We start from the raw sequence: 24553 nt of genomic DNA on the forward strand, positions 1-24553 counted from the left end.
TGAACATACTACCCGAGTCCATACAGTATTTTACAATCGCCCCTAAATTATAACAAAGAAGTCAGAGAAGTAGGAACATTCACGTTTAGCTTTGCCTTTCCAGTTTATTAATCATGATTATACTGTTACATTGAAAACGAATTATTTGTTGATCTTCTGTCGAGCAAAAGTCGCACAATTAGAAGCTATAGAATGCGCAAATGACGAAAATGATACAATATACAATGAACGACAAGCGGTTCAACACCAGCCCGAATTTGCTCCACTCGTGATCGATGCTGCTCTCGATGGTCACGTTACCCTTGTCGCTAAAGCTAAAGTGCTTCTTCCCTACGCCCACGAACGGTCCGACACATCCGGCCAAACGTTTCAGCACATTCGGCAGACTTCGCTGGTGCTTCCCCTTCGCAACGTTCAGCACAATTACACTGATGATGGTGCTGAACGCGGTCAACAGTAGCGTGTTGCTGAAGAAGATCACAATCAGTGGCGTATGGCCCGAAATTGCCGGAAGCTGTTGGGCGAAATAAACCAGGTAGATCGTAATCATCAGCGCAATGATGCCGTTGGTGATAATCCGTTCGCCCGATTCCAACGGTAACCAAAAAACGGAGAGCGCCAGTATGATGATCACTAGCGCCGGTATGATCACGATGGCACGATGCGTATCGGATTGACGTTGCAGCGTGATGTTGTACGTAATGTCGACGTACGGTTCCGTACAGCACGGGTAGAATTTGGTGTTCCTCTCCACGCCTATCTTGACAATTTTCCACTCAGAGTTACTGACCAGTGTCTCGATCTGGAAACGGAATACCATGCGAGAATCCAAAGAAGATTGTAGGAGTGAGTGTGGTTCCCAGCTTCCATTCTTGACCTTATTACCTGCGGTTCACTACCAATGGTCAGATTCAGCATGTACCCATCGAACGTCCAGGATCCGACCTTGACGAAACATTTCTGATAATCGAAAGGCCACAGGCGCATGTTGAGCTCACAGAACGCATGGTACTCGGTCGGTGGAACCCACAGAACTTTTCCCTCACTGTACACCAGCGCATTGGTGTCGCCATAATGATGCTGATCCGATCCACCCGCATTGTTGTACAGCACCACATCCGGTCTCCATACGATCGTAGGATCCCAACGGACCACGTTCAGATTCCCGTAGTTCGCGGGATTCCACGTCAGCTTAGGATCATTCCAGTTCTAAAACAGAGTTACAAAATGGAAATTTGGTTTGGTTTGCTTTACCCGATGTGAACCCGCTTGACCCGGCTTGACAGAATGATAATACTACTACTTCGCTGTAAGTACTCGTTTATTTTACATCATTGTGTACAGGACGCTTTAAAAATATAGAATCAACATGAGGGAAAATATTATAACGTATAAGACAAATGCAATCCGTTCCAGCAGCGTAGCGAACATCAACCAGTCCTGCTGGGCTTCAATCCCATTCGGTCTATTAGATTGAATTTCGTCCAGATTGTTACTAGTTTCCTGATCGTCCTCTAACACGTCACACATCTCGTCGTTATGTTTCTGCAATTGTAATAACCAGTACTGGATACATATTCCACAAAACGTAACGTTCTCAGCAACGTCTCACCTTGTGGCTGTTAGTAATGGAGATCATTCCCGCGATCAGCTCGAGCGTGATAACTTTCTTCAGTACTGGATGCAACGGTCTCTTTGAACCAGATTTTACCATGCCGTCTAGCAAAACCGTCAACAGCAAACAAAACCCTGCTAGATACAAACTTATGCTGTAAAATAACACTGTTCGAAGAGACAGGATAAGAATTAATTATTGCAAAATGCGAACCGTATAAGGCGGACAGTGCTCACCAATGGACGGTGTACTGCTGGTGAAGATGGATAGGTGTTCGTTAAAGTGTATCAAAAACATGCCCGAGATCAGCACGTTGATCGCATTCAGCACGAGCTTTTCCGCACAGTTCGGTGGTAACCAAAAGTTGACCAGATTCATCAACACCAGCACAATGGCCGGTGCCGTGAGGGTGCTTCTATAGATGGCACTGTTTCGTTTCAGCTCGAGCCGAATATGCGTACCACTATGTTCCAGACTTTCGCTCACATTAAATATCTCGTGTGTTGCCAGCGTAATGTTCATCACAGTCCACAGCGTTCCAGGCAGCACTTCGTTCTGCGGCAATCACAAAAAGAAGGGAAAGGTAATGAGTAGCAAATAGTAAACCAGATCTGCAAGGATTTTTAGGGTAAGTGAAGTGTATCTCACCTTAAGCATTTTGACATTAATTTCCATATCATATATTTCGGCCCAAGGAAGTAGAAACATGCTGCAGCGTTGCGTATCGAATGGCCACTTCTGCCACTCGATGGTACACTTGGATTCATGACGCAATGCTTTCGTGAACTCCAGCATGCCGTTGCTGGTAACCGTCACCAATGGTCCACTGTTGGCTATGGTCGGTTTCCAGATGGAGGATTGATTGAGAAACAGTTTTGTTCCGTTACTGTACAGCTGCGGTTCCCATGCCAAACGACTGTCCATCCATTTCTAGAACAAGAAAAACACTCATTACAAAGAGTTTTAGACTAGAATTTGGTTGCCGTAGCATTGGTTAAAGCTCTTCCAAACCAAAATTCACATACTCATGCTTCCAAGCGCTTGATCTCATGCTTGCAAGTGTGCAGACACATGCCTATGTATTTAAAAGGAAACTTACACATTTTTGGAGCGAATTTTAATTGCTTTCTAAATTCGACGGACAATATTATTCTTCCACCATTCTACATAACGAATCCGACTACATGTAAAAAGATAGTAGCTTTTAGTATTTGGTAAAAAGATTTGACGCCACCTCAAAAAGATTTGTTCTAAAGACAACTAAAAATGTGTCTATAATAAATCTCCTGGTATCGAGCAGGGCGACACTACAGGCCACTACATATCGCTTAGTGTATTTTATAGCGGCACCATTCGGATTAATCCCCTGTACTCAAGATTGACTATCCAGCTACAGATGAATAAAGTCGAAGAAAACCAGAAAAGACAGGCTTTACAGTTCTTGAGGTAATTGTGCCGGTACAGAAGACAAAAACGGCTACGTTACGGTGCCAGGAAAAATGTGCTACAGTAGACGGCGATTATCCGGGGCCTGATTTACCGGCCCCGGAACTGGAACTCTGGAGATTCTTCTCAACTTCTGCTATATTTCACGAATTTTAAACCCACTTGCCCTTGCCCAGCATCCCTCCAAGATGTTAAAAGATACTTACAAACTTCATCCATCCGTACACCGAAAGCGTTGATTTGATTTCATTTATCTCCACGTGCGTAATAGTGATGCTGTAAAGAAAGACAGCCGGATTAATATCACAACCAATCGAAATCCTCCCACCGTACGGTTGCGCTTTTGGCAACATTTCACACGAACCCCGTCTCGACGGTCGTTACATTGTAGTGTTGCGATGGACGTATCGATGGATCGTATCCCTTCAGCAGATCCTTTTTGAGCGTATCCGCCCACGTGGGTGCCCACCCGGCAGCTCGCTCTGGAACGAAACGGTTGTGGAGGAAAGGTGAAACTTATTAACGCCGTCAGTGCGCCGTGCATGACCTTCAATCCGATTCGACCACTCATGGTCAAACCCGTTTGCATATTGTCGCGTAGCGGGAACAGCGCATGAACTAGCACCGACAATGAATGTCCCTATTGAAGCATCACAATTGGGTCGGGATTAATCGGCCACAACAGAGGAACACTAATCCAGCCTGTCTCCTATATTGCCTATATCCAGATTGAATGGCTGTGTGTGTGTGTGTGGGTATGCGCACGTTTATGTCTCTTGCAAACGATGACTTATGATTTGGAGTCCAATTTTGTCCACTTAAAGTGCGGTGCTATTATCCGCCTGCTCTTTTCTTTGTGATAACAATAAGATCATCCAAAGCACGACCCACCCGAAAAAGCATGTTGGGTGCTGGTAATTGAGTTATGTTTGGTGATTATTATTAGCGATCTTTTTGAACTAGTGATGGGATTCATCTCTCTGATTCATAATCATGAAGTTGATTCAGATTTATTAATCTGATTCAGGTTCAAGAATCAGAATCTCTATTTCAAAGATGAATCCTGTAAGATTCATTAATCTTACAAGATTAATGACCTCCCCCTGTCTAGGTGCTTTAAGGGGCATGATCCATTTTGAGGAAATTATGAATCTCATAAAATCAATCATTCTCTTCATCAAATCATTCCAAATATTCGAACGACCCCTCACTCAAGGTTCATTTGAATGGCTCTATTTAAAAGACTAAAACAGGGACACTTTGAAAATCTTGTAGTTTAAACTGAGGACACTAGTAAAGTATATCGCACACACTTGCATAATGCATGTAATAGATCTTGCATTCTTCCTTACTTACCACCTTGTTCGGCCACCTGTCCGGATGCAGTCGACACCAGCACAAACAACGCGATGCAGATGCACTTTTTCACACTTGGCACCATCGTTTTTTTTATCCAACACACAGTCACTGAAGACCACAAATCGGGGGCCCCCAACACGAGGGCTACTTGGTTGCAGGATTTTGCTTATCACCGAGCACTATTAATAGCAGTTATCACGGCACAGTCTTGCACAAACGTTCACACCACCGTCACTTGGGTTGCTGCCTTGGATGATGTCACACGCTAACCGGACCGGACACTGGGAAGCAACTGAGCTTCGGCCTCGGTCGGACGGATGTTTTTATGCCATCCGCGCGCGAGTGGCCCAACAGCACCCTGAGCAGCATTAAAATCACATAATACACAATTCCACCAACAGGGCCCCCCGTACATTTGTGTTGTGACGAGTTGATAAAAGTGCCGCGCATTGACCATGCAGCATATCGCTCGGGGAACCGTTACCATTTCATCCATTTGTGTTCTGGGTGGGTTTCGGCTTCGTTTTGGGGAATGGTGCAGGTTTGAGACGGTGCCCGGGTTACTACAATCGGAAAACCTTAGAATGCGCTGTTTAGCAACAATTAGATGCCAGAATAACCGTCCGTGCCTGCCGTGGGATTTCTGCAATTGAGCGAAGGTATTCGGAGACATTCCCATTCCATCGGGTGCGAAGTAATTGATTTACGGGCCTCTTGGAATATTGGTTGGACCGGGAGCACTCTCCACGCGGTTAACAAAAGGGTCTGGATTTGGAAAGTGACTCGTACGGAAAGCGACACAAACAAACAATCGTCCAAAGGGAGAATGTGCTTCGTCGTGTGGGACACGCACGATCGCCGTCGATCACAAACATCCGTGGTTGTCGCTTAACTGTAATGGTGTGTGACCTTTATCACTTCGATCATCGGGGAGGGAGGAAAAACAAAATGATGGATCGAAGGACTCAGGGGATTATGGGTGCCATTTAGGGCCATTTAGCCGCGTGCTATATCCTCGTGTGGAACGTGTTGACTGGAACTGGATTTGATTAGCACGCCCGTCACAACACGCCTGCTTTGATGTTTTTTCGGTAAAAAAGGGGTTGCTCGTGTACTACCCCCGGAGGGTTGTTGTTTTTATTCTCTTTTTTTTTGCACTAACAGCACTGCCCGGAAGATGTTAATAGCATTGCACAGTGAACGAAGACCGAGGAAAAACATTATGTTGCTTTTAATAATTTTAATAATTTGATAATGTTTGTCCCAAACATAACAAATGGCGCAAGCCAATACTGATTCTCTGTAATCAGAATCTGATCAAAGGTAGAAATAAAGATAAAACTAAGAAAATAGTTGGTTTAAATTTATGAAATAATTAAAGGCTTCCAATTGCAGTAAAAAATAAAATAAAAATAACAATCAAACAACGGATGATGTGTGATATAAAACCACTTTGCTAACGAAACTGTGCAAATTTCATGACATCCTATTTCATTCCAGCATTTGTATGGGCTTAGTCCACTGTGCACTGCCTGGACCGAGTTCCTAAACAAAGCTGCGCTTTCGGAAATGCGTGGAGTTGTGGAAATTAGGAAATTCGCGAGGGGCTTCTCCGACATTCTGACGCTAAAAAACATATATTTTCTGTAAACAAACAAAAAAAAACATCCTTGTGTTTAGAAACATGTCTTTACATTTACATTACAATTCTAGTCGTATTATCGGTAATATCATCGTATAGCTTCTATGAGGACGCTTAACCTTGTGAGCTAGATTCGACGCACCGTTACTAGCGCAGATGCGAGGACACCGCATCCGCGAAGCTGATCGTATCGGGCGTGCTGGATGCGGACGGTGGAACGGTGGTAGGAATTGCAATCGCGTTCGATTGCACCGCACTGGATGCACTGGTTGAGGGTGGTGAGGTAGTGGTAGGGTAGGCGGTGGGAACAAGCAGATTAGAGTACGGGGCACTGTAAGGCAACCAGCTGTTCGACAGTGTTGTGCTGCTGGTGGTGCTTTTCGTTGCCGTCGGTGTACTGGCGGTGGCCGAATGACAAACCGTGGCGTAATGGGGTTGCGGCGGGCTGGAATTGGCAGGCGATTTCATCGAGGACGACGTGGTGGACGTTGCCGGACTGGATCCGTATGAGCCGCAACCGGAAAGTATGTTCGCACCATTCGCGCCGGTATCGGTAAGCTGGGCTTGTGCTTGACATGCAGTCATCAGACCGTGAAAATCGAACTTGTACGTATACCGCTTACCCTGCACTTTTGTCATTATATTCTTATCATAATAATATCTGTAAGATATTAAACGAAAACATAAATGCTTTATTAGAATTGCAATTCGAGATAAAAAAAACCCGTACGCGAAAGTGAGTTCCAATATCTCAAAGGGGGTGGCACACTCTGGCGCTGTAAATTGGTGTTGCTTGTTGTTGTTGTGGACTTTTTTGTTTAATTGTAACTGTATGACAAACCAGGAGGCTATATGTTTGTTTTTTGTTATTTTATGGATTTAACACAATGTTTTCGTCCTTAAATGTGTAATATATCCTCGACGACTTCATACTTAATTTATGCGTTAATTAATGCTTATTAAAAATCGAAGTTAACTGTTGAATTCCCTTTGATTTCCCTTTGCTATTATAATGATTGCAGTAATGCAGAAAATGTAACGTTATTCCAAAAGTATAACCGAATTTGAACTAAAGTTGAACTAAAGTTCTTAAAACTCATTGTAAAGTTATAATGTAATTTTTACTTACGAGAAAATATGATTTAAGATAAAGACCCTTAGCCAATATATCGCTTTTCGGTCTTTAATTATGTAACTTTGAAGAAGTGGAACTTTTCGAAGTTCTTCACGAACTTCCGACAAGCACTGTGTACAACCCCCTTCAACAACAAGTACGGATCAATGAAATATTCCCACGCCAACCCAGCAGCAGTGGGCTCATTTTTGCGTGATGATTCACGCAATCACCCGGTGATGGCACATTCCTGAGATGCCAACCCGCCAGCTTCCTGTTTTGGCACGGGGCATAAAAGAGCTCGCTAAACTGCGGGCACAAAAGAGAATTGGCGTGACTTTTCCCAATGCCCACCCAAACAGAGTGGTCAGCTTTCCTTACCTTAACGCTCTGCTTAGCTTATCGTAGTTCATGTTTGGCTTCGCCTTACGTTCCCCCCACCGGCGGGCAACTTCATCCGGGTCGGATAATTTAAATTCGCCTGCAAAAGGAAAGCATTTGCTGTTTGATGCCTTTTGTATAAAGTTGAACGAATTTGTATGTCATTACCATTGGTTCCTTCCCAGGAGATACAGGGCGCATTCGTTGAGTCGGCCAACAGTTCCAAAAGAAACTGCCACAGCTGTATTTGGCCACCTTAATTACACACACACACGCACAGAAAAATGATTATTAGTTTACAAAACTTAAAGTGGAGTGATTTATTTTAGAATTATATTATTTTGTTCCGCCACGTTGCCACAATGCAAGCGTTTTGCGCTTTTTTAGTCGAAGCGTTTCGACAAAGTGGGCGGAGCTTGTGTTGTTTTTTAAACTGTTGAATAGCAAAGGTATCAGAGGGAAGCGAAAGGGCAGCAAAACGCTTAAATTATGAACGCCGAACGGACAAAATTTAATCAAACACGTGGTTTCGAAAACAAAATGTTACACACTTTGAAAACACTTTATACAAGCTTTTTAAATTACGGATAAAATATATGTTAATAATATTAATAATATTAATGTTAATAAACATTTTGTAAGATGTAAACTTTGACAAGGAATCTAAAAAGAGTTACCACACTCTTTTAAATTATTGTAAATTCACAAATAATGTTACACAACAAAGTTTACATAGACATATTGTAAACATATTACAAACAGGTTGCGTTTAAGCAAATTAATTGTTAAACGGAGCTTTATATACTGCAGAACAAAACTCACAAACAGAAATAATTTTCTTTGAATTTTCTGATTGAAATACAATTAAATTCGGAACGATCTCTCAGTTAGGATATATTGAAGTTATGATTCATAAGTTTTTAGTTCTTCGTAGTGTTGTGCTTAGTAAATTTGTTGACAAGAACCATTCATATGAATCGTTAATGAGGAGTTCATTCAAATCAGGAATCGACTCTCATTGGATATTATGTCCATCAACTTATCAAACTAATAATAAACTAAACAAATTAAAACCTTTTTGCTATTATTCGATGTTTCCACATTAAAACATATAAAAACGCTCACTACACTACATGTTTTTTAAAGAAGATAAAGCTATTACACTACCTTGAGATACTAGTCTGTGAGATGCTGCATTAAGCAACTGATATGGTTCTGTAAAGAGAAGTTGGAAAGAAACACAAATTGAAATTAGAATTCCTTACTTACACATTACATCCCACACAAGATGAAGATGTTGGTTTATTCTCTTAAATCCACTTTTAATGTCAAACGGAAAAGCACTACATTCCACAGCACAGATTTGCTTTTTTTGCATGATCACAAAACATTCACACAAAGCGTAATCGAAGCGATTGTTGGTGGTCGTTTGTGAATAATTCTTCAACCTTCAGTCGCGAACAGCAACACGATGAATATGTCGCTTCGTGTCGGTTGTCTCACTATCCAAACTTTGGCGCCAATAAAAACAGATTCTTCACCAAAAAAAAACAACACGTCACCAATATAACAAGTGGCGGCCAAAAGCATAAAGCACATTTAAATCCTCTGCATAGTGCCGGCCTGCTGTTGGCTTGAAGCGAAATGATTCACAACATCATCTGGTGGAATAACTTCAGTGGTCTTTAGTGACTCAGTTACCGCCGCAAAGTAGTGGCAATGTGCGATGTGTGTGGCTTGCTGCCGACTGCAGACTGTGATGGTGCACGGCCGGATGGCGCGGATGATGCGTATGGTGCCCATAGTACTGGCTGGCCGCGTGTGGATACATTCGCACGGCCGATGGAAAGTTGCCGGAAAAGCGCCACATTGCTGCACGGTCGAACCCAACGGTCACATGCTCCACGCTCGCCATCAGCAGAGCAAGAAGTTGCTGCCTTCCGCGACAATTGTTTACGCGACACTGATGCGGAAAAACGGTAAGTCCTGCGAGTGTTTCCTGGCTACCCGGTTGGGTCCTTTTGTTTGTTTGTTTGTTTGGTATATACCAATCGCAACGGCGCTTGATCCTTGAGTCAACAAAGGAGAAGATCCGGAAAGGATTTCGGACCGGGCACCCCTTGTTCTAACTTGCCCACCCCTGCTATTAGCGAAAGGCATGAATGGCAGGAAGAGGTTAAGTTGAGAAGATTGTGAGGTTATGGAGGGAAGGGGACTTAGACTTGCTCGAGCAATTGAGATCGTATCTCTTTCGCGCGGGTTTTGTGTGGTGAAAGCGGGAAAAAGAAAGTGCAGAAAGTCGTCCTCGAGTGTGGTTGGGCACACAAACACACCGAGAGAGCGAGAGTTCACATTTATAAAAATTCAATAACTTTAGACTTCCTGCGGTTTGTTCTATGGGTAATTTATTCAGTGGGATTTAAAATTGTCGACGGTGTCCGTCGCTCTGCTGCGGTTTCGCTTTCTTGGTTGCTGCACGCGCGCACCCAACAGCCGGAAGAAAGCGACGGTTCCTTACATACATGCCCGAAGTAAACACTTCCTTCCTGTATACGGTTTTGTTACCCATCCTGGCTTAGAAGGATGCCCCACCCGGGCCTGAATGTCCTGCTGCGTTCGGTCTCGATCGAAATTGATATAAATGTCGCCGGAGGCTTAAGAGGTGACTTTATTGTTTAAATTAACATAATGCAGCATCAATCTTGAGAGCGAGACTCTGGGTGGAAAGACTGGGAAGATGTTGGCAAGTTATGAATTACTGGCTAGATAAGTTCGCAACCTTCGCCGGAATTACCAAGCGAATGGGAGAGCGAACGTTTGTGCAGGGAATTCGATTAACCGAACGGAACCTCATATGAGTACACTTAATTACATACAAAACTTCAGATAAAGTCCCGAGCGTCCAGGAGAGTGTTGTTCTTCGTCCTTAGTCTTTGCAGAGGTAAGCAAAAGAAATATCCTTCGAGGTTTTCCTCGCTCTCACCCTACCATCAGATAAGACTTGAGTGAAACTTGAGGAAAATTGTATCACGATACGACCGTGTGTGTCGAGAGTGGGTTGGGTCATTTATCAAGATTAGGTGATAGGAAAAAAGTCCCCCGAAAATCCGCAACCGGGCAGCACCAGCAGAAGGGTGTTGCAAAACAGAAAGTGGTAATAGTTAATAGATTACGTCCTCTCGATATCGGCCACTGGGGTTACTGCTATTTCCGCCTACCTGGATCAACGTCGGTTGCTAGCCTCGTTCCAGCATAGCCACCACCCGTGCCAGTGTGGATGAGATGTGCGAAATGTTTGGCCAGCGTATTGCCACCGGCTGCACTACCGGCACACACCCAAAAGTCCGCCTTCGTAAACTGGGCAATTTCTTCACCGGTCGGTGGAAACCGTGCCGGTTCGAGCGGTGGATAAATGTCGAAATTTTTCGATACCCACAAAATCCACGCGGACACGTGTTCTGCATTCCACTGGTGCGGATTATTCGGCACATACGTTTGCCCGTTATCCTCCTCATCGTCATTGTCCGGCGATGAATCACGCACTTGGACACGTTCTGTAGTGAGGTCGTCCTCATCTCGATGCATTTTTCTTTGCCACACACTTTACATTCCATTTGCTTTTGGGCGAATTGCACAACACCTTCCGGCACGGTTTGGGTAGGAACATCAAAGGTGATGCACTTGCAATGAACTTTCACACAAATTATCCCCGTGACGGACGAGGTACACAACAATCCGACGCGATCACCTAACTAAACGATGTTGATCAGCGAACGATCGAAACAAGAGTGACGGTGCGTTAAAAACGTTTCTGCTTGGCGCCCACACCACTGGTTACCGGCGTGGCGTCCCGAAGACGCGCTAACCATCGCATCGCGTACTACACGGTTTCATTCATAAATTCGTGATTCATTCCCGCGCCCTGAGAAGCACGTGCTTTGCGCACACGGTGAGCGTCGAGCGCATAAGACAAAACGAGACGTACAGATGATGGAAGCTGTGTGCACGCAAGACAAAATCAGCTCGCGGATCAGAAGGGTGGTTCGCGGAATCCGTGTATGACGTGTAGCGCTGTTGGTTTTTGTGTGCAACAATATGGAAAATTTTGCTCACAAAACCAACACCGTAAGCCAAACTAAAACCACCTAAAAGTTCTGTGTGAAGGTTGAATTATTATTTTGACTTGGACAACTATATAACTACGCTCTGCGCATATTAATCAAGCCAAGCCAAGGGGAGGTGTTGTTCATCGATTGATTGGGTTTTCCCAGGCTGGAAACAGGTAACGCGCGTGTAATGCAAGGTGCATTGAAACGCTGATACATTCTGGGGCTGTGTTGTACATCGGCTGTGGGTAAAATATCAAGTTAGATTTTTGGTAAAATCGTGTAAAACACTTTTATTGTACTAAAAATCAATTTAAGCATGAAATTGATCTCATTCCATTATGCAAAGCACACCCCGAATTTAATTTTTGAAATGATTGGAATTCTAGAAACGAAGTAAACATAATAAACTTGTTTCTCTTGGGATATTTTTGTTTTGTTTTTATGGGTTTCTGTTTTATCTCAGTTAGATCTACATTATTCGAAAAACTAACATCAGTCCTCTAGCTTTGTAGTAAAAATTTGTAGCCAATAATTCATGTTCTTATTTTTTTAAATACCCCATTGCAAAAGCAAATGCCAAAACCAATGTGCTACGACTGTCCCTGTGTGGGGTAGCTGTCAAATGAGTTCTTGTTTTGGTATTTTGCTGGTTAGCAAATCATCTAATGAATTTTTACAATAATCAATGAAAGTGGTGAAATTATACAGTGAACAGTATTTTCGATAATTTGGTTTTAATATTCAAGAATTTCGCACCATCCCGCACAGGCCCAGGAAGGCCCGTAAACGGACTAAATGTCGTATCGTGCTAGCCCGTAAAGAAGAAGAAGGAGATGAATCTGCAAATGCAAAACAAGGAAAATTAAGGAACCACGTACTGCATAACAACAGATTTATCACATCCCAGAAAGTTTGCCACGGCAGAACCAGCTGGGGAGAGTGTTGTGCAGCATCGCACCTAGCCTAGCATCATTATCGCGTTAGTTGATGTGTGGTGCGAAATATCTCACGAGTCGGCCATGTTTTGCATAATATGGTAAAGATGTCATCAGCTGCTTTCGTGGAACGGTGTTGAGATTAAAATTAAGAGCAACCCAATTGAAACAAAAAACAAGCGCAATAGACACACAACGATGCATTGGATCGTCAACCTCGAAGGTGGACCGAGGCGCGTTAACCATGCTTCCGTGGCGGTGGGTGAATTTATCTATTCCTTCGGTGGATATTGCACGGGAGAGGATTATCACTCGAACAGCGCAATAGACGTACACGTTCTCAACACGCACAATATGCGCTGGGCACCGATTCCGGCAGTCGAAGACGAGAATGGTGTGCCGTGCAAGTATCCGGAGGTGCCGTTCCAACGATACGGCCACACGGCGGTTGCGTTCGGGCGCAAAGTGTACCTATGGGGTGGACGGAACGATGAGATCGTTTGCGACATTCTCTTCTGCTTCGATACGAAAACACGCAAGTGGACCCGACCTTCGGTAACAGGCACGGTTCCCGGTGCTCGCGATGGCCATTCGGCCTGTATCTACGATGAGCGCATGTACATTTTTGGCGGCTTTGAGGAGAGCATAGACAAATTCTCCTGTGACGTCTACTACCTCGATCTGCGCACGATGCACTGGACGTACGTAAATACGCTTGGAGAACCACCGTCTTACCGTGATTTTCATTCCGCCACCGTACTCAACCATCGGATGTACGTGTTTGGCGGGAGAAGCGACGCTGTAGCACCATATCACTCGCAGGAGGAAATCTATTGTCCAAATATAAAGTATCTGGACCTGCGGGCAGATCGATGGTACACACCGAAAACCACTGGCGAAATTCCAGTGGGTCGAAGAAGTCATTCTGCATGTAAGTGTGTACTTGCCCTTAACTGAGCGGATAGTGAAGATGATCCTCATTCGTTTCTTTGTACATTGCAGTTACCTACAATAACAAAATTTACATCTTTGCGGGATACAATGGCAATATAGACAAACATTTCAACGATCTCTACTGTTTCGATCCCGAACGAAACGTTTGGCGGCAGGTGACTCCACAAGGTCAAGCACCGCGGGCCAGACGGCGCCAATCATGTTTGGTGATTGGCAAACGAATGTATCTATTTGGTGGCACCTGGTACGTCCGTTGCACTGTTGCTCTTTAAAGGGACTCATTCGATCCTCTATTAATTTCCATTCCTTTCATTTTAGTCCCACAAACAATGGCGATCCATCATCATTTGATTATAGCGATACGCACGTGCTTGATTTTGAACCAAGCTTGTGCACTTTGGCCATCATAAAAGTTCTGGAATACAGACTCGACGTTACAAGTTTACCTCAGGACATCAGGTATTGCAGTGAGGTGAGATGTTTGCTAAATGAGCCATACTAAAAGAGTAGACTTTCTGCTTTTAGAATCGAAATACGAAATATGTCTACACCAAACAAAATCGGACGATCTCTTAACAAAGGTTGAACGAGGACGCAAATACTAAAAGACGATAACGAACTGCCAGCTAAACACTATAGGAAATATTACATTTGGTTCGTTCTGTATTGAAAATACCATCAAGTCATTAATGAATTTGGCGCAAGTAAAATACACGAGTGTACATTAAGTGAATTTATTTCTGGTCAAATAAATTTGTTGAAATTGTAACGGTTAGCCCATTGCTTTCATTGTTTAAACACATGAATGCCTTTGAGTATTGCAAATTATTTCTGTGGACGAAGATGTGTCCACGATTTTACAACGGCTTCCGAGCTGAGACAACTTTCACGAACCCCTTTCTTGCTCATGTTTCCGTGTTATGTCCCCTTAACATTGTTGCCATATTTGTACTTAAAATCTTTTGCATCAGCACAGTAACAATGATAAAATCCTTCTGATTATTGTGCATACTAGAACCAACATTTTAAAATCGCAACCAGCGTTAATTAGGTGTATTGAAAAGTCGGTTGTTTCCAGATGTATACACAGGTAAACATATGGGGTGGCGCGTATGGTGTGGCCGGACGACGTTGGCTGTCAAAATACTTCGTGCGTAATGAAGTCATCGCTTGACAGTCAGTTTTCGATTTACCATTGTTCGGGTTTGGAAAGTGTTTCGGGAGCAAAGAGGTAAAATGCGTAATTTTCACGAGAATCAGAATCTTTCGAGCGGCAAAAGTGTTAAAATACAATAAATGGCAGGCTTCTGTAGCAGTATCGATTGAATTCAGCACTGGGAATGCGTTATTCGAGCGCCTAAAGCTACGATTTGTGGTGCGTGGATCGACCCGAAGAAAAAGTCATTTGGAAAAGATTGGAACGGAAGAAAGGAAGAAGGCAGTGGAAATACACGATTCGTCGAAAAAATGTGCAATAAATGGAGCCTTTCATATTGGAATATTTTCCGTGCATGAAAAAAGGGTTTCAATAAAACGCCGATTTCGTGATTCTAAGTGTAGGGATGTGTAGGGATGCGCTGCAAATGCAGAACATTTCGCACTTGTTTTCGCCGTCGTCAGCAGTTTTTTGTTGGTACAATTAGCGTAATATACTGTGTGTACAAAAATATACTTTTTGACCAAGAAGTACCGTTTTGCTGCATCGGTGAATAATGATGATCGAAATGCGTTTACCTGATTGGAAATTTTCCAATGTGGCTAAAAGTGAAGTACAAACAAGAACTGCGAGGAAGAAAGCTGTCTCTGCCATCGTGATGGCATGTGGTGTCGTGGAAAATTTTCTACGTGATTTTTTTGAATAATACCCTCGAGTATAGATCCCCTAGAACGTAGTAAGCCAGACTAGTGACTTGACGACGGCGGATGTCGCGTGGACAAACCTCTCACTTATTAGATTTGCTTGTAACAAATCGAGTGTGTGTATTTATCTTCCATTTTCTTTTACTTATCTATTTCGTTTCAGGGGAGGAGGGCAAGCAGCGAACAATTCCGTCGTTTATATTTTTGTTTTCGTTCAGCTTACACCGGACGTTGTGTTTCGTTTTTTTCTCTCCTTCGCCTATCTGTCCAGTACGCGTTGGAAGGAGGTGTAAACGTGAAACGTTGGAGTCCGTAGGAAATTGCGTTACCATTATTAGTACCACAGCGCACACACACCGCCTGTGTGTGTACTTTCGAAACGTGCAGCAAGCTTTCCGTTTTTCGTAATTCGCCAAGAAGAAGGTGGAAAATCAATAGCCGCCACTGCGCGCTACCCCAGCATTGGCGAAGTTTTCTGGGTACACGGTTCAGTGCGTTCGATAGTTGGTAGCATCAGTCCACAGGTGGCGGTTTCACGTGCTCTTGTGATCAGACGATCGCTCTTGCACCGCAAACATGTCGCAGATGGGCCGCGCCGTAAAGAACCTGGAACCGCCACGTCCGCTGAAGTCAACGCTGAAGCAATCGCACGTCCATCTGCCGGTTTATGAAGTTCAATCAAGTAAGGTTTGAGTTCATACGCGAGCTTTTTGATGTAGGGCGCTAATGCTTCATAATTCATTCGCAGTCGAGGAGCTCATAACGCTGACGGAGAATGTGGCCGCTAGCCTGGCAAATGGCTGCAACAATGCGGATGGTGTGAATGCACTACTGGCGAATCTGCGGCTACACGGGCCACAACTGGAGAATGTATCGAAAGATACGCTGGACCGTGCGTTGGTCATTTTCCGCAACGCGTCACAGGACGAACGGCTGAACATAATGACGCGATTGAATCTGTTGCAATTAATCGAGCTGCGAGCCAAATCCTGGCAGGTTTCTGATGGTGCAAACACCTACTACAAACACAAGGCAACAAATGTGGAGGTACGATTGACGGTCATGACGTGGAAAAGCGATCGGATTTCTTTTATAACGTTAAGGATTTCTGTTTTTAGCCTGACATTTTGGCCGACCCGAACCTGCTGGGATCCTCCCCGCCGATGGGCCAAGCTGTGCCCGCGCTGGCACCGGGTGAGCTGATTCGGACCTCTGGCAAATTCCCGAAGCCTACGAAGATACCCGGTAAAACGTACTGCAAGGACGAGATCGTGATTCGCAACGCCGATTCTGGAAAAGGTAAGACTAATTTCCTCCTTTGACACCGGCACTCGCGTGCTCCGCGAAATATGTCACAGGATGTCCTTAGTTAAACTGGCCACTTGACGATTTTTGTATCCATATTTACTCTTCCGCCGTACGGACACACTTCCATCTCATCTGGTCCGTAAGTGATGGGGATCAAGGGACGTAGAGTTCATATGATTGAAGAACTGTCGGAAACTGTTATTTCGTTCCAAAGAGGTAAACGCTCCTTAATCCGTTAGCCAATAACCAATCTCACATATGGCACAGGCTCGCAAGCCCAGTTCTAGCCCTGCACATGCGTGCGCGCGCGTCTTGTATTTAATCGCCAATGCACCACCAACATCTAAACTCACATTTCACCAAAGCTCCTTCAAACGCCAATTTCGTGTGTACATTACATCTTGTGTATGTGTGTGTGGTTGTGATCATTTAACAACATAGCTAGCTCCTAGTGGGTTTTACCGGTTCCGTTTGTTTCCACCAGCGGAATGTGAAGAAATATACCAATTAACATACGACAAGATGTCCTCTCAAAGCTATCATATAACTCTTCTTTGCTCGATGGATCTTGCACCATTCGTATATTAAAAACACATTGTAAAAGCACGCTCCAGCTTTTTCTGTCTTTAATATTGCTTTATCTTTTCCTGTGTGTGTGCGTGTTCGTAACGTACGTTGTCTAGGATACGGCATTAATGATTTGTTGAGTGTATTTTTTAGTGGCTACCGGGGCAAAAGAACGGCTGGTTCAAATAACAGGACCCAATGAGGAAAAAATCAAGTGAGTGTGTGAGATGTATGTGAGTGTTATGCTTGCTATGATAAAACATGTTTGTGTTGTCTTGTTTTGTGTTGACAGTTATGCGAAACAGTTAATCGAAGACACTATTCGTCGCAACGCATCCCCGGTACGTTTGGACAATTCCCAGGATGGATCCTGCAGTTCTCTAGCGTCATCCGGTTCGGATGAGACAGTCCCGAGAAAGGAGGCAGGATCGAACGCAAGCGCAAGAAGTGCCTTAGTTGGGGCCATGGCAGAAATGGCAGCTAGCAATGGTACGCACGGTATGGGTGGCTTCATACCCAGCCAGCAGTCGGTATCGGGCACGGTAACCGGGGCCCTCAGCCTGAATCTCAGTGGCTACTCACAAACACCACCATCATACACGCATCCGAAGCTGTCACGTAACGGATCACAGAACAATGCGCAGCGCAACAGCGCCGGCAATGGTGGCTTGCTGCTGCACAGCTTCTCCACGAACGATGCGTCACTCGGCGAGTACAAGTACACGGTGAACGTGGGTCAACATAATCTGAAAATTACTGGCGACTGTTTGGAGCTAGTGAAGGTAGGTCATCGCGAAAGATTCATCTCACCAGAGCTTATCGCTAATTGGTAATTGTGTTGGTGTCTTGCAGGTGGCCAAATTAGTGCTCGATGATTACTTTAGCAGCAACGAATTTCTGGCTTCGGTAGACATGTGCTCAAGTTTCGATCTACCGAACACACTCTCTTCGCCGGTGGGAACGATGCCTGGCCAGCATTCGCTTATCACCGGCACACCATTCGTCGACAGCGGTGTCGGTTTGAACAACATTGGCACCGCGGTCGGTGAGGTAGGCAACAGCATCGAGCTGGACGATGATGTGTTTATCGTCGAAGCGGGTGCGACCGGCTATAAGCCGAACGAAGTGCAAACCAGCAGCAGCAATACTACGATTTCAGCCAGCAATAATGGCCTGAGCCGGTCTCGTCGGAGCCATTTTTCGCGCAAGGATAGCGCGGGCGATGGGCTGAAGGAGACTACAGCGACGGCAGCCAAATTGGATACGAACGCAGGTACGCAGATTTATGCTGCTTGGATTGTGCTTTTTTCCTGTGGTGCTGGATGAAGGAGACTGTTATTTTTTCGTTGTTTCTCACCCTTATTTTCCTCCATTTTTGTTGTGCTAGTGAAACGTATCGAATATGAACGGCTGATTTACTACGCGAAGTCACCGTATTCGTGGGATTTGCCTGCTGACTGGAAGCGTATATGTGAAACTCTTCCTTATTTGGTAAAAAATAAGGTAAGAAGATCGGCCACTACTACCGGGGAAGGTGTTGGTGCGGCCGAGGTGAAGGGAAAGCCCCACGTTACTAAAACCAATTCGCTCGAATGTTCCGCGCTTCACACTACTAACAACAAGGGTGCAAACAGTCAACAGTGTTACGATGCCAACAACAACGTTTGCGGTAAAACTAATCGAAAATCGTCGTACTACCTCAACAAACACTTCTTGCAACGCAATTCCACCATGAGTGTAAGCAGCTTCGATATGGTGTCGGGTGGTTCGTTGCTTGGCAGCTACAAACCTCCGGCCCATGCGTTCGTGACCAAACTGACTAACAACAACCATCTGCTGCAACTGCGATATTCCTCATCGACTAATCTAACCGCATGCTCATCGACCGTTATTAACAGACCTATCGCTTCTGGGCGACATTTGATACGATATAAATCAACCAGTGACTAGTTGAAGGGGAGCTATTCCATCCGTTACTTTGATCAACAGTGATCTGAATTAGGCCTTACGCGAAACACTTTTATTACAATATTCCATTATCTAAACGTTGATACAATCAGCACTCAGGATGTGATTAAAATCGGGTAGGAAACGGTGTAGTAATATTGATATCGAAATATGAGCTTCCAGTCCATTAGTAAGAAAGATACCGGATCTAAAAATAACTGAAATTGGGACAACACTATACACACATCATCACAACACATAACCTCTCTCTAACCCCATCCACGTAAAGATACGATTTTGTGACTAACCATAAGGCTTACGGTGAATGTTTCTTATTTTACTGCATTGTGTTTGGTTTACAATGCCTTATCAATAGTATTGCTAATTGTTTCTAATTTTGTTTTAAAGGATATCGAAGATCAAAAGAATCGTTTTAACGGTGACCAATTTCTGGAAATGAAAAAGCAAGCAGCAAAGGACAGTAGTGTGCAGGGAAGCAATCAGCTCCCGGATGCAGGCGATGCCGCTGGTGAGCAACAACAACCGAACAGTGATGGATCAACCGACACCGGGGATAAAGGGTCTGTTGCTAATGCGACACAGATGGAAAAGGCCAGTGCATAGACATGGAATAAGTCCGTGGCATGCGAAACATAGACTCTGCTTCCCAGTGCAATTGTGTAACGTATTATTAACAACAACACGGGGAAGAATAGTTCACAATCTGTCCGTTGTCGGCACATCGAACCAAGGACGACGAATTCGAATACCCTACGAAACGTTTAGGTCTTCATCTTATCGCGCGGTAATCGCTCTTTCTGTTTTTACGTCCAATCAACAATATCATTTAGCTGCTAGCTTTTTACATTAAGCATAAACTAATCCTCTACTAACATGAACGAGATTAATAACTTTTTTTACATTTTATTTTACACACAATATTATAAGAGAAGCCCGTTTTGTGGGGCGAGCACCGATCGAGATTATTTTCCCGATCTCTCTTGTGAAATGTCAGTGAAGACATTCGACCGTTTGATCGGTTTATCGTTTTGTTTTTTTTTTTGTTAGCTGAAAGTTATGCGCCTAGAGCAAAATATAAACTGTACACGAATTTTCGAGAGCTAATCACCCTAATAATACACGTGTACCAAACACTTTACGAGCTGGAATAGCGTTACGTGTTTAATCGAGCTTTTTTGCTTCGCAATCTTAAAGCTAACCACCGAGAAAGATGATATTACGGCGCTGGGGAGTTATTCTTCTTTTTGCAAAAGATACAGACCCCCGCGCGTGGTACTATTCAGTGATATTTTCAAAATGTGGTTTTATATGCCAAATATTAATAAAAAACGGAAAAGCATAAGTGGAAGTAGAAACACAACAATACAGAGGCGCAGAAAACCCGTGATAAAAAGATCGCAGAGAGGACGGGAATACGTGTACTGACATCCTTTAATATTTACCATTTATTTATCAATTCATTAATGCAAGCAAGCAAGAACCCTGCTGATACGATTAGCAGATTAGCAGTAATAACAAACAAAAAAATCATAATGTGTATTAATAACTTTCTAGTCTCAGCGAAATAGGGAAGAACAAAACCAGCGCATCGTGTTCGACTCTCAATGCAATCAAAACTTTTCGTTCGCATCTCATAATACCCACGACGACGACGACGATGACCCAAACACCGATAGGAATGCGGTTTTGTGTTCTCATGTTCGCGCGCACGACGTACCCTCTCATTAGATATGGATATTGATTTTTTGTTTTTTTATATTATTGTTTGTTGTTTTTTTGTTTGCAATGTGTTATCTCGAACCATGTGTAAATCAATGTGTTTTTGTTTGTTTCTTTCCGCTTCGCGGTGTGATTCGCAGAGTCACGACATTTGCAAGTTTTCCCTTTATTTATTGATTATTTATGCAGTAATATTTGATAAAGCAATATGTTGTTTGTTTTTCGTTTTGTTTTGTTTGCTGTACTTTGGGAGAGGGAATTAATGTTCTTCCCACCATTCATCATGCATGCATAACACAAGCATTATTACTGTTTTTGTATTTTGACGACTGCTAAAGGGAAGAGAATTCATTCGCCGGGGAAAATAGTTGTTAAACCAATGGACTAATGAAAACATTGTAACTTGGGTTTCGTACAACACCAAATACAGATTAGATGTTGTTTTTTTTTTTGCTTTGGCGAAGGAAAGCCAACAGCCGAATATGAATTTCATGAGAAGTTAGCTATACCATTTAACTTATCACTACACCGATGTATTCTAACGGAAAACCATGGATAATAAAAACACACATTTATCTAGTACTTAAACCCTAGGTTCTTTTTGTGTCTTTTGATGTCTCTTACAAACGCTATACTAGTCGGAAAAGAGTTGGGTGTGTGGGAAAGAAACGGGAATACAAACAAGATAACACGTTAAAGATAAGTTGAGTAGGTGTTTCGTTTTCTTTCACTCGGTAGAAGAATCAGGGCCGCATTTAGGTATAGTTATGCATCTTGTGACCTAAATTAATTTTCCCGGGGGCTCTATTTTATTCGATTGTTATACAACGGGTAAGCATAAAACCGGGATTTTAGTACGGCGTCCTCTGGTGAAGCACGGAACAAAAGGAACGGGCGCGGTTTGCGAAATGCGATATTTTACGAAAGAGTCGGAATCTATTATATACTTCCATATGATAGTCAGCAACGTAAACGGAAGGAACCAAACGAGACAATTGGATATTGATTTGGTTGTGCTTCCCCTGTGCCAATCTCATCAACCGTGTAACGAAACTTAGAACTGCGGCTGAATGTTGCTAATACTCAATCCCATATTTTTCGCCACGCTCAGCTGCGCAACGGCCGCATCCTTCAGCGAGTACAGATGAACTAGTGTCATTTCGGTGCGGGCCAGCTCGATTGCACGCTCGAACAGTTTCACCGCTTCGGCTAGATTTCCCCGCTGTACCTCGATCGTGCCGAGCGTTTCGTACGCCAACTCACACTTGCTGTCCATCTCGATTGCTTTCTTGATCAGCTTGACGCCCTCGTCAAACTCACCCTTCCACTGCAACTGCAGTACACCACGATGTACATATATCTGGGCCTGGTTCGGGTCGACCTTCAGCGCACGGGCAAAGCAACTGTCCGCTTCGGCGAAATTTTGCTGCTCGGTAAGCACCTGCGCCAGGATGCTGTAACACTCTACACAGTCGGCGTATTCCTCCAGCAGCTCGTTGAACCGCTTCTTCATGCGTTCCACTCCGTTTTCATCTTTGTTCTGGACCGCCTGGCAATACTTGGCGTAGCACAGGTGCGTCGCAATAATGCCGGACGTTGGACAAAGCTCGTACGCCCGCTCAAAGTCCGCAATCGCATCATTCATCCGATCCGACAGAATGTACACTTGGCCCCGATGGTGATAGATGTCCCCGTTCGTGCTATCGATGGTTTCCGCTCGGCCAAAATACTCGAAACACGCACCAGGCGTTTCCGGCTGCGTTTGCATCGCCAACGAGGCACGCTTTATGAGCGCATTCGAGCGCAACCGCTTGTCGGCCGTCTCAAGCTCAATGACCGCATCCAGATCCTGTTTCGCTTCATCGTAGCAGGCGATCAGATTGTACATGGTGCCTCTTAAAACTAGTGCTTCCAGCTTGTACTCCGATTCCGATTCGCTCGATTCGATCTCTTCCGTACAGGCCGCTACGATGGCTTCGTAATCGCCCTTGTCGAACAGCATCTTCGCCTTTATGAAACCCTTCGGTTCTGAGCTCGCCACGACCAGCTTCCGCACTGGATCGTTCGTGAACGAGCTGAAGTAACTATCGATGAACTGCTTCGAAGGATAAATTTCTTTCTTGTTCTTCATCGCTTCCTTTCCGTGCTGTTGGCCAAGCTCGCGCAACATACGGTCCGCCAACATCAGCGTCGTTTTGCTCTGGAATTGATCCACTATGCAGGCGGCCGTTATGTCTTCCAGCGCTTTGGTAAGGTCTTTCTGCTGCTCGTACGCTTTGGCGCGCCGTACCAGCGCTTTGGTATACGACGGGTTGCACTCGATCGCGTTCGTGCAGTCCTTTATAACGGCACCCCAGTTCTGCAGCTGCTCGTACGCCGCGGCTCGGTTCTGGTAGTACGTGGAACGATCGTTCGCCTCGTACGTCGGACAGTGTTCGATGGCGGCATCGTACTCGCTGATGGCCAAATCGTACTTTCCCGCGCGGAAGTGTGCATTGCCATTGTTTTTGTGTTTCAGGGCCAGTTCGCGACCGGTCAACGGTTTCGCATCCTGCTGCTGTTTGGCCGCTTCCGACGAATCACCATCGAGCGAAATGGTTTTATCCTTGATGTCTGCTAATCGTTTCTTCGTTAGCTTATCGCTACCTTCGCCCTGACCGCTCGAATTGCGCCAGTACAGGTAGCCGAGGCCAATGGCCACCGGTGCACCGATCAGTAGTGCCAGCTGCCATCGGGGGAATGTTGATCCCGTGCTACCCGTCGTCATCGCCTTGTGCAATGGTTGTTCTACAAAGATAAGGGGAAAAGGGAGAAACATTTACTTCTCTTGCCGTGTTATCACTTAGCGGGTGTGTGTGAACGCTTTGAATCGATTACGAAACCCCATATGCAACACTGAGTTCTTGGCGAAACAAATAACACAAACTGTGCTATCGACTGTGTTTTGCAGCCTTCGAACAACTATCAACACCTAACAGCTGCAGCTTGCTCGTGTGAGAAATGTGCACAAGAGTCGTTTATCGATTACTGCTACAGTTTTTTACCTTAGAATTTTTAACTCAACATGAACGATAGAATCAAGGCAGGTTCGGCAATACAACGAAGTATCACCTGCCGGGGCACAGCGTTTCGTGCTTATTCCACTCGACGCAAACCGTTTCTCGGTTAGGCCGCCTTTTAAGCGATTATATAATTTTGTTCGCCGCTGCACAGAAAAACCATTTCCACAATCGCACGCACTCTCTGGAAACAGAAGATACCTTTGGGTTTTTTTTCTTTTATCAGCAAGCGGCGAAACGTGCTCATGACGTTTTGTTTTGACGGTAATTTTTCGCCTCGGTTTCGCTTGCCCTGAAGTACAATTTCAGCTACCCAAGTGACCGAATGGTTCACGCCTGTAGAAAATGTACAAACGGCAAAATCTAGTTTAGTAGTGCGAAAAACGAGACAGTGCCTTTTTTATGAGGTTGAATTATCTCTTTCACCTGACCTCCAATATCTCATCCTAGCGATCATTTCCCCAAAAGTGTTAATAAATGTGATTTTGCTTGGAATAACTCAATCTCCCATACACCT

General features: G+C 44.4%; 5 protein-coding genes across 6 annotated transcripts; 2 read left to right on the top strand and 3 right to left on the bottom strand.

The window, feature by feature from the left end:
* Positions 1-85: 85 nt before the first annotated feature.
* On the bottom strand, positions 86-4655 carry LOC128301446 (acetylcholine receptor subunit alpha-like 1). The gene is made up of 5 exons (XM_053037933.1): positions 4418-4655; positions 3426-3543; positions 3268-3337; positions 886-1209; positions 86-802 (listed from the first exon to the last, which is right to left on the bottom strand). Exons 1-5 carry the CDS (start codon positions 4500-4502, stop codon positions 179-181), a joined length of 1221 nt encoding a protein of 406 aa, XP_052893893.1. The 5' UTR covers positions 4503-4655; the 3' UTR covers positions 86-178.
* A 1540-nt stretch (positions 4656-6195) lies between these two features.
* On the bottom strand, positions 6196-11142 carry LOC128304236 (DNA-binding protein D-ETS-6-like). The gene is made up of 5 exons (XM_053041396.1): positions 10776-11142; positions 8725-8772; positions 7726-7812; positions 7558-7657; positions 6196-6723 (listed from the first exon to the last, which is right to left on the bottom strand). The coding sequence occupies exons 1-5, from the start codon at positions 11140-11142 to the stop codon at positions 6210-6212; spliced, it is 1116 nt and encodes a 371-aa protein (XP_052897356.1). The 3' UTR covers positions 6196-6209.
* A 1173-nt stretch (positions 11143-12315) lies between these two features.
* On the top strand, positions 12316-14313 carry LOC128303184 (kelch domain-containing protein 3). The gene is made up of 4 exons (XM_053040050.1): positions 12316-13532; positions 13604-13799; positions 13874-14014; positions 14081-14313. The coding sequence occupies exons 1-4, from the start codon at positions 12800-12802 to the stop codon at positions 14139-14141; spliced, it is 1131 nt and encodes a 376-aa protein (XP_052896010.1). The 5' UTR covers positions 12316-12799; the 3' UTR covers positions 14142-14313.
* A 446-nt stretch (positions 14314-14759) lies between these two features.
* On the top strand, positions 14760-21559 carry LOC128305610 (eukaryotic translation initiation factor 4E-binding protein Mextli). 2 transcript variants are annotated; one of them, XM_053043141.1, is made up of 10 exons: positions 14760-14786; positions 15579-16097; positions 16164-16462; positions 16534-16714; positions 16868-16939; positions 17444-17504; positions 17583-18072; positions 18143-18563; positions 18678-18793; positions 19646-21559. In XM_053043141.1, the coding sequence occupies exons 2-10, from the start codon at positions 15992-15994 to the stop codon at positions 19859-19861; spliced, it is 1962 nt and encodes a 653-aa protein (XP_052899101.1). In that variant the 5' UTR covers positions 14760-14786; positions 15579-15991; the 3' UTR covers positions 19862-21559. The 2 variants fall into 2 exon arrangements, with proteins under 2 accessions (XP_052899101.1, XP_052899102.1); XM_053043142.1 differs by lacking the exon at positions 16868-16939.
* Positions 21559-24241, bottom strand: LOC128305611 (mitochondrial import receptor subunit TOM70). Its single transcript, XM_053043144.1, has 2 exons — positions 24022-24241; positions 21559-23764 (listed from the first exon to the last, which is right to left on the bottom strand). The coding sequence occupies exon 2, from the start codon at positions 23742-23744 to the stop codon at positions 22032-22034; it is 1713 nt and encodes a 570-aa protein (XP_052899104.1). The 5' UTR covers positions 23745-23764; positions 24022-24241; the 3' UTR covers positions 21559-22031.
* Positions 24242-24553: the final 312 nt, after the last annotated feature.

The sequence above is a fragment of the Anopheles moucheti genome, chromosome 3 (assembly GCF_943734755.1).
Source record: "Anopheles moucheti chromosome 3, idAnoMoucSN_F20_07, whole genome shotgun sequence".
NCBI classification, from domain to species: Eukaryota; Metazoa; Arthropoda; class Insecta; order Diptera; family Culicidae; genus Anopheles; species Anopheles moucheti.

Bases quoted from the DNA above. Each gene is read 5' to 3' on its own strand.
- LOC128301446 (XM_053037933.1), bottom strand. From the start codon at position 4,502: ATGGTGCCAAGTGTGAAAAAGTGCATCTGCATCGCGTTGTTTGTGCTG. The intron at 3,544-4,417 runs GTAAGTAAGGAA...GTTTCGTTCCAG, and splicing joins ACAGGTGGCCGAACAAGGTG to AGCGAGCTGCCGGGTGGGCA. The intron at 3,338-3,425 runs GTTCGTGTGAAA...CTTTCTTTACAG, and splicing joins GTAACGACCGTCGAGACGGG to CATCACTATTACGCACGTGG.
- LOC128304236 (XM_053041396.1), bottom strand. From the start codon at position 11,142: ATGCATCGAGATGAGGACGACCTCACTACAGAACGTGTCCAAGTGCGT. The intron at 8,773-10,775 runs GTAGGCGGAAAT...TTCTCTTTACAG, and splicing joins AGCAACCGACGTTGATCCAG to AACCATATCAGTTGCTTAAT. The intron at 6,724-7,557 runs GTAAGGAAAGCT...AATATCTTACAG, and splicing joins AAGCTAAGCAGAGCGTTAAG to ATATTATTATGATAAGAATA.
- LOC128303184 (XM_053040050.1), top strand. From the start codon at position 12,800: ATGCATTGGATCGTCAACCTCGAAGGTGGACCGAGGCGCGTTAACCAT. The intron at 13,533-13,603 runs GTAAGTGTGTAC...TGTACATTGCAG, and splicing joins TCGAAGAAGTCATTCTGCAT to TTACCTACAATAACAAAATT. The intron at 13,800-13,873 runs GTACGTCCGTTG...CTTTCATTTTAG, and splicing joins TATCTATTTGGTGGCACCTG to TCCCACAAACAATGGCGATC.
- LOC128305610 (XM_053043141.1), top strand. From the start codon at position 15,992: ATGTCGCAGATGGGCCGCGCCGTAAAGAACCTGGAACCGCCACGTCCG. The intron at 16,940-17,443 runs GTAAACGCTCCT...TGTATTTTTTAG, and splicing joins TGTTATTTCGTTCCAAAGAG to TGGCTACCGGGGCAAAAGAA. The intron at 18,073-18,142 runs GTAGGTCATCGC...GGTGTCTTGCAG, and splicing joins ACTGTTTGGAGCTAGTGAAG to GTGGCCAAATTAGTGCTCGA.
- LOC128305611 (XM_053043144.1), bottom strand. From the start codon at position 23,744: ATGACGACGGGTAGCACGGGATCAACATTCCCCCGATGGCAGCTGGCA.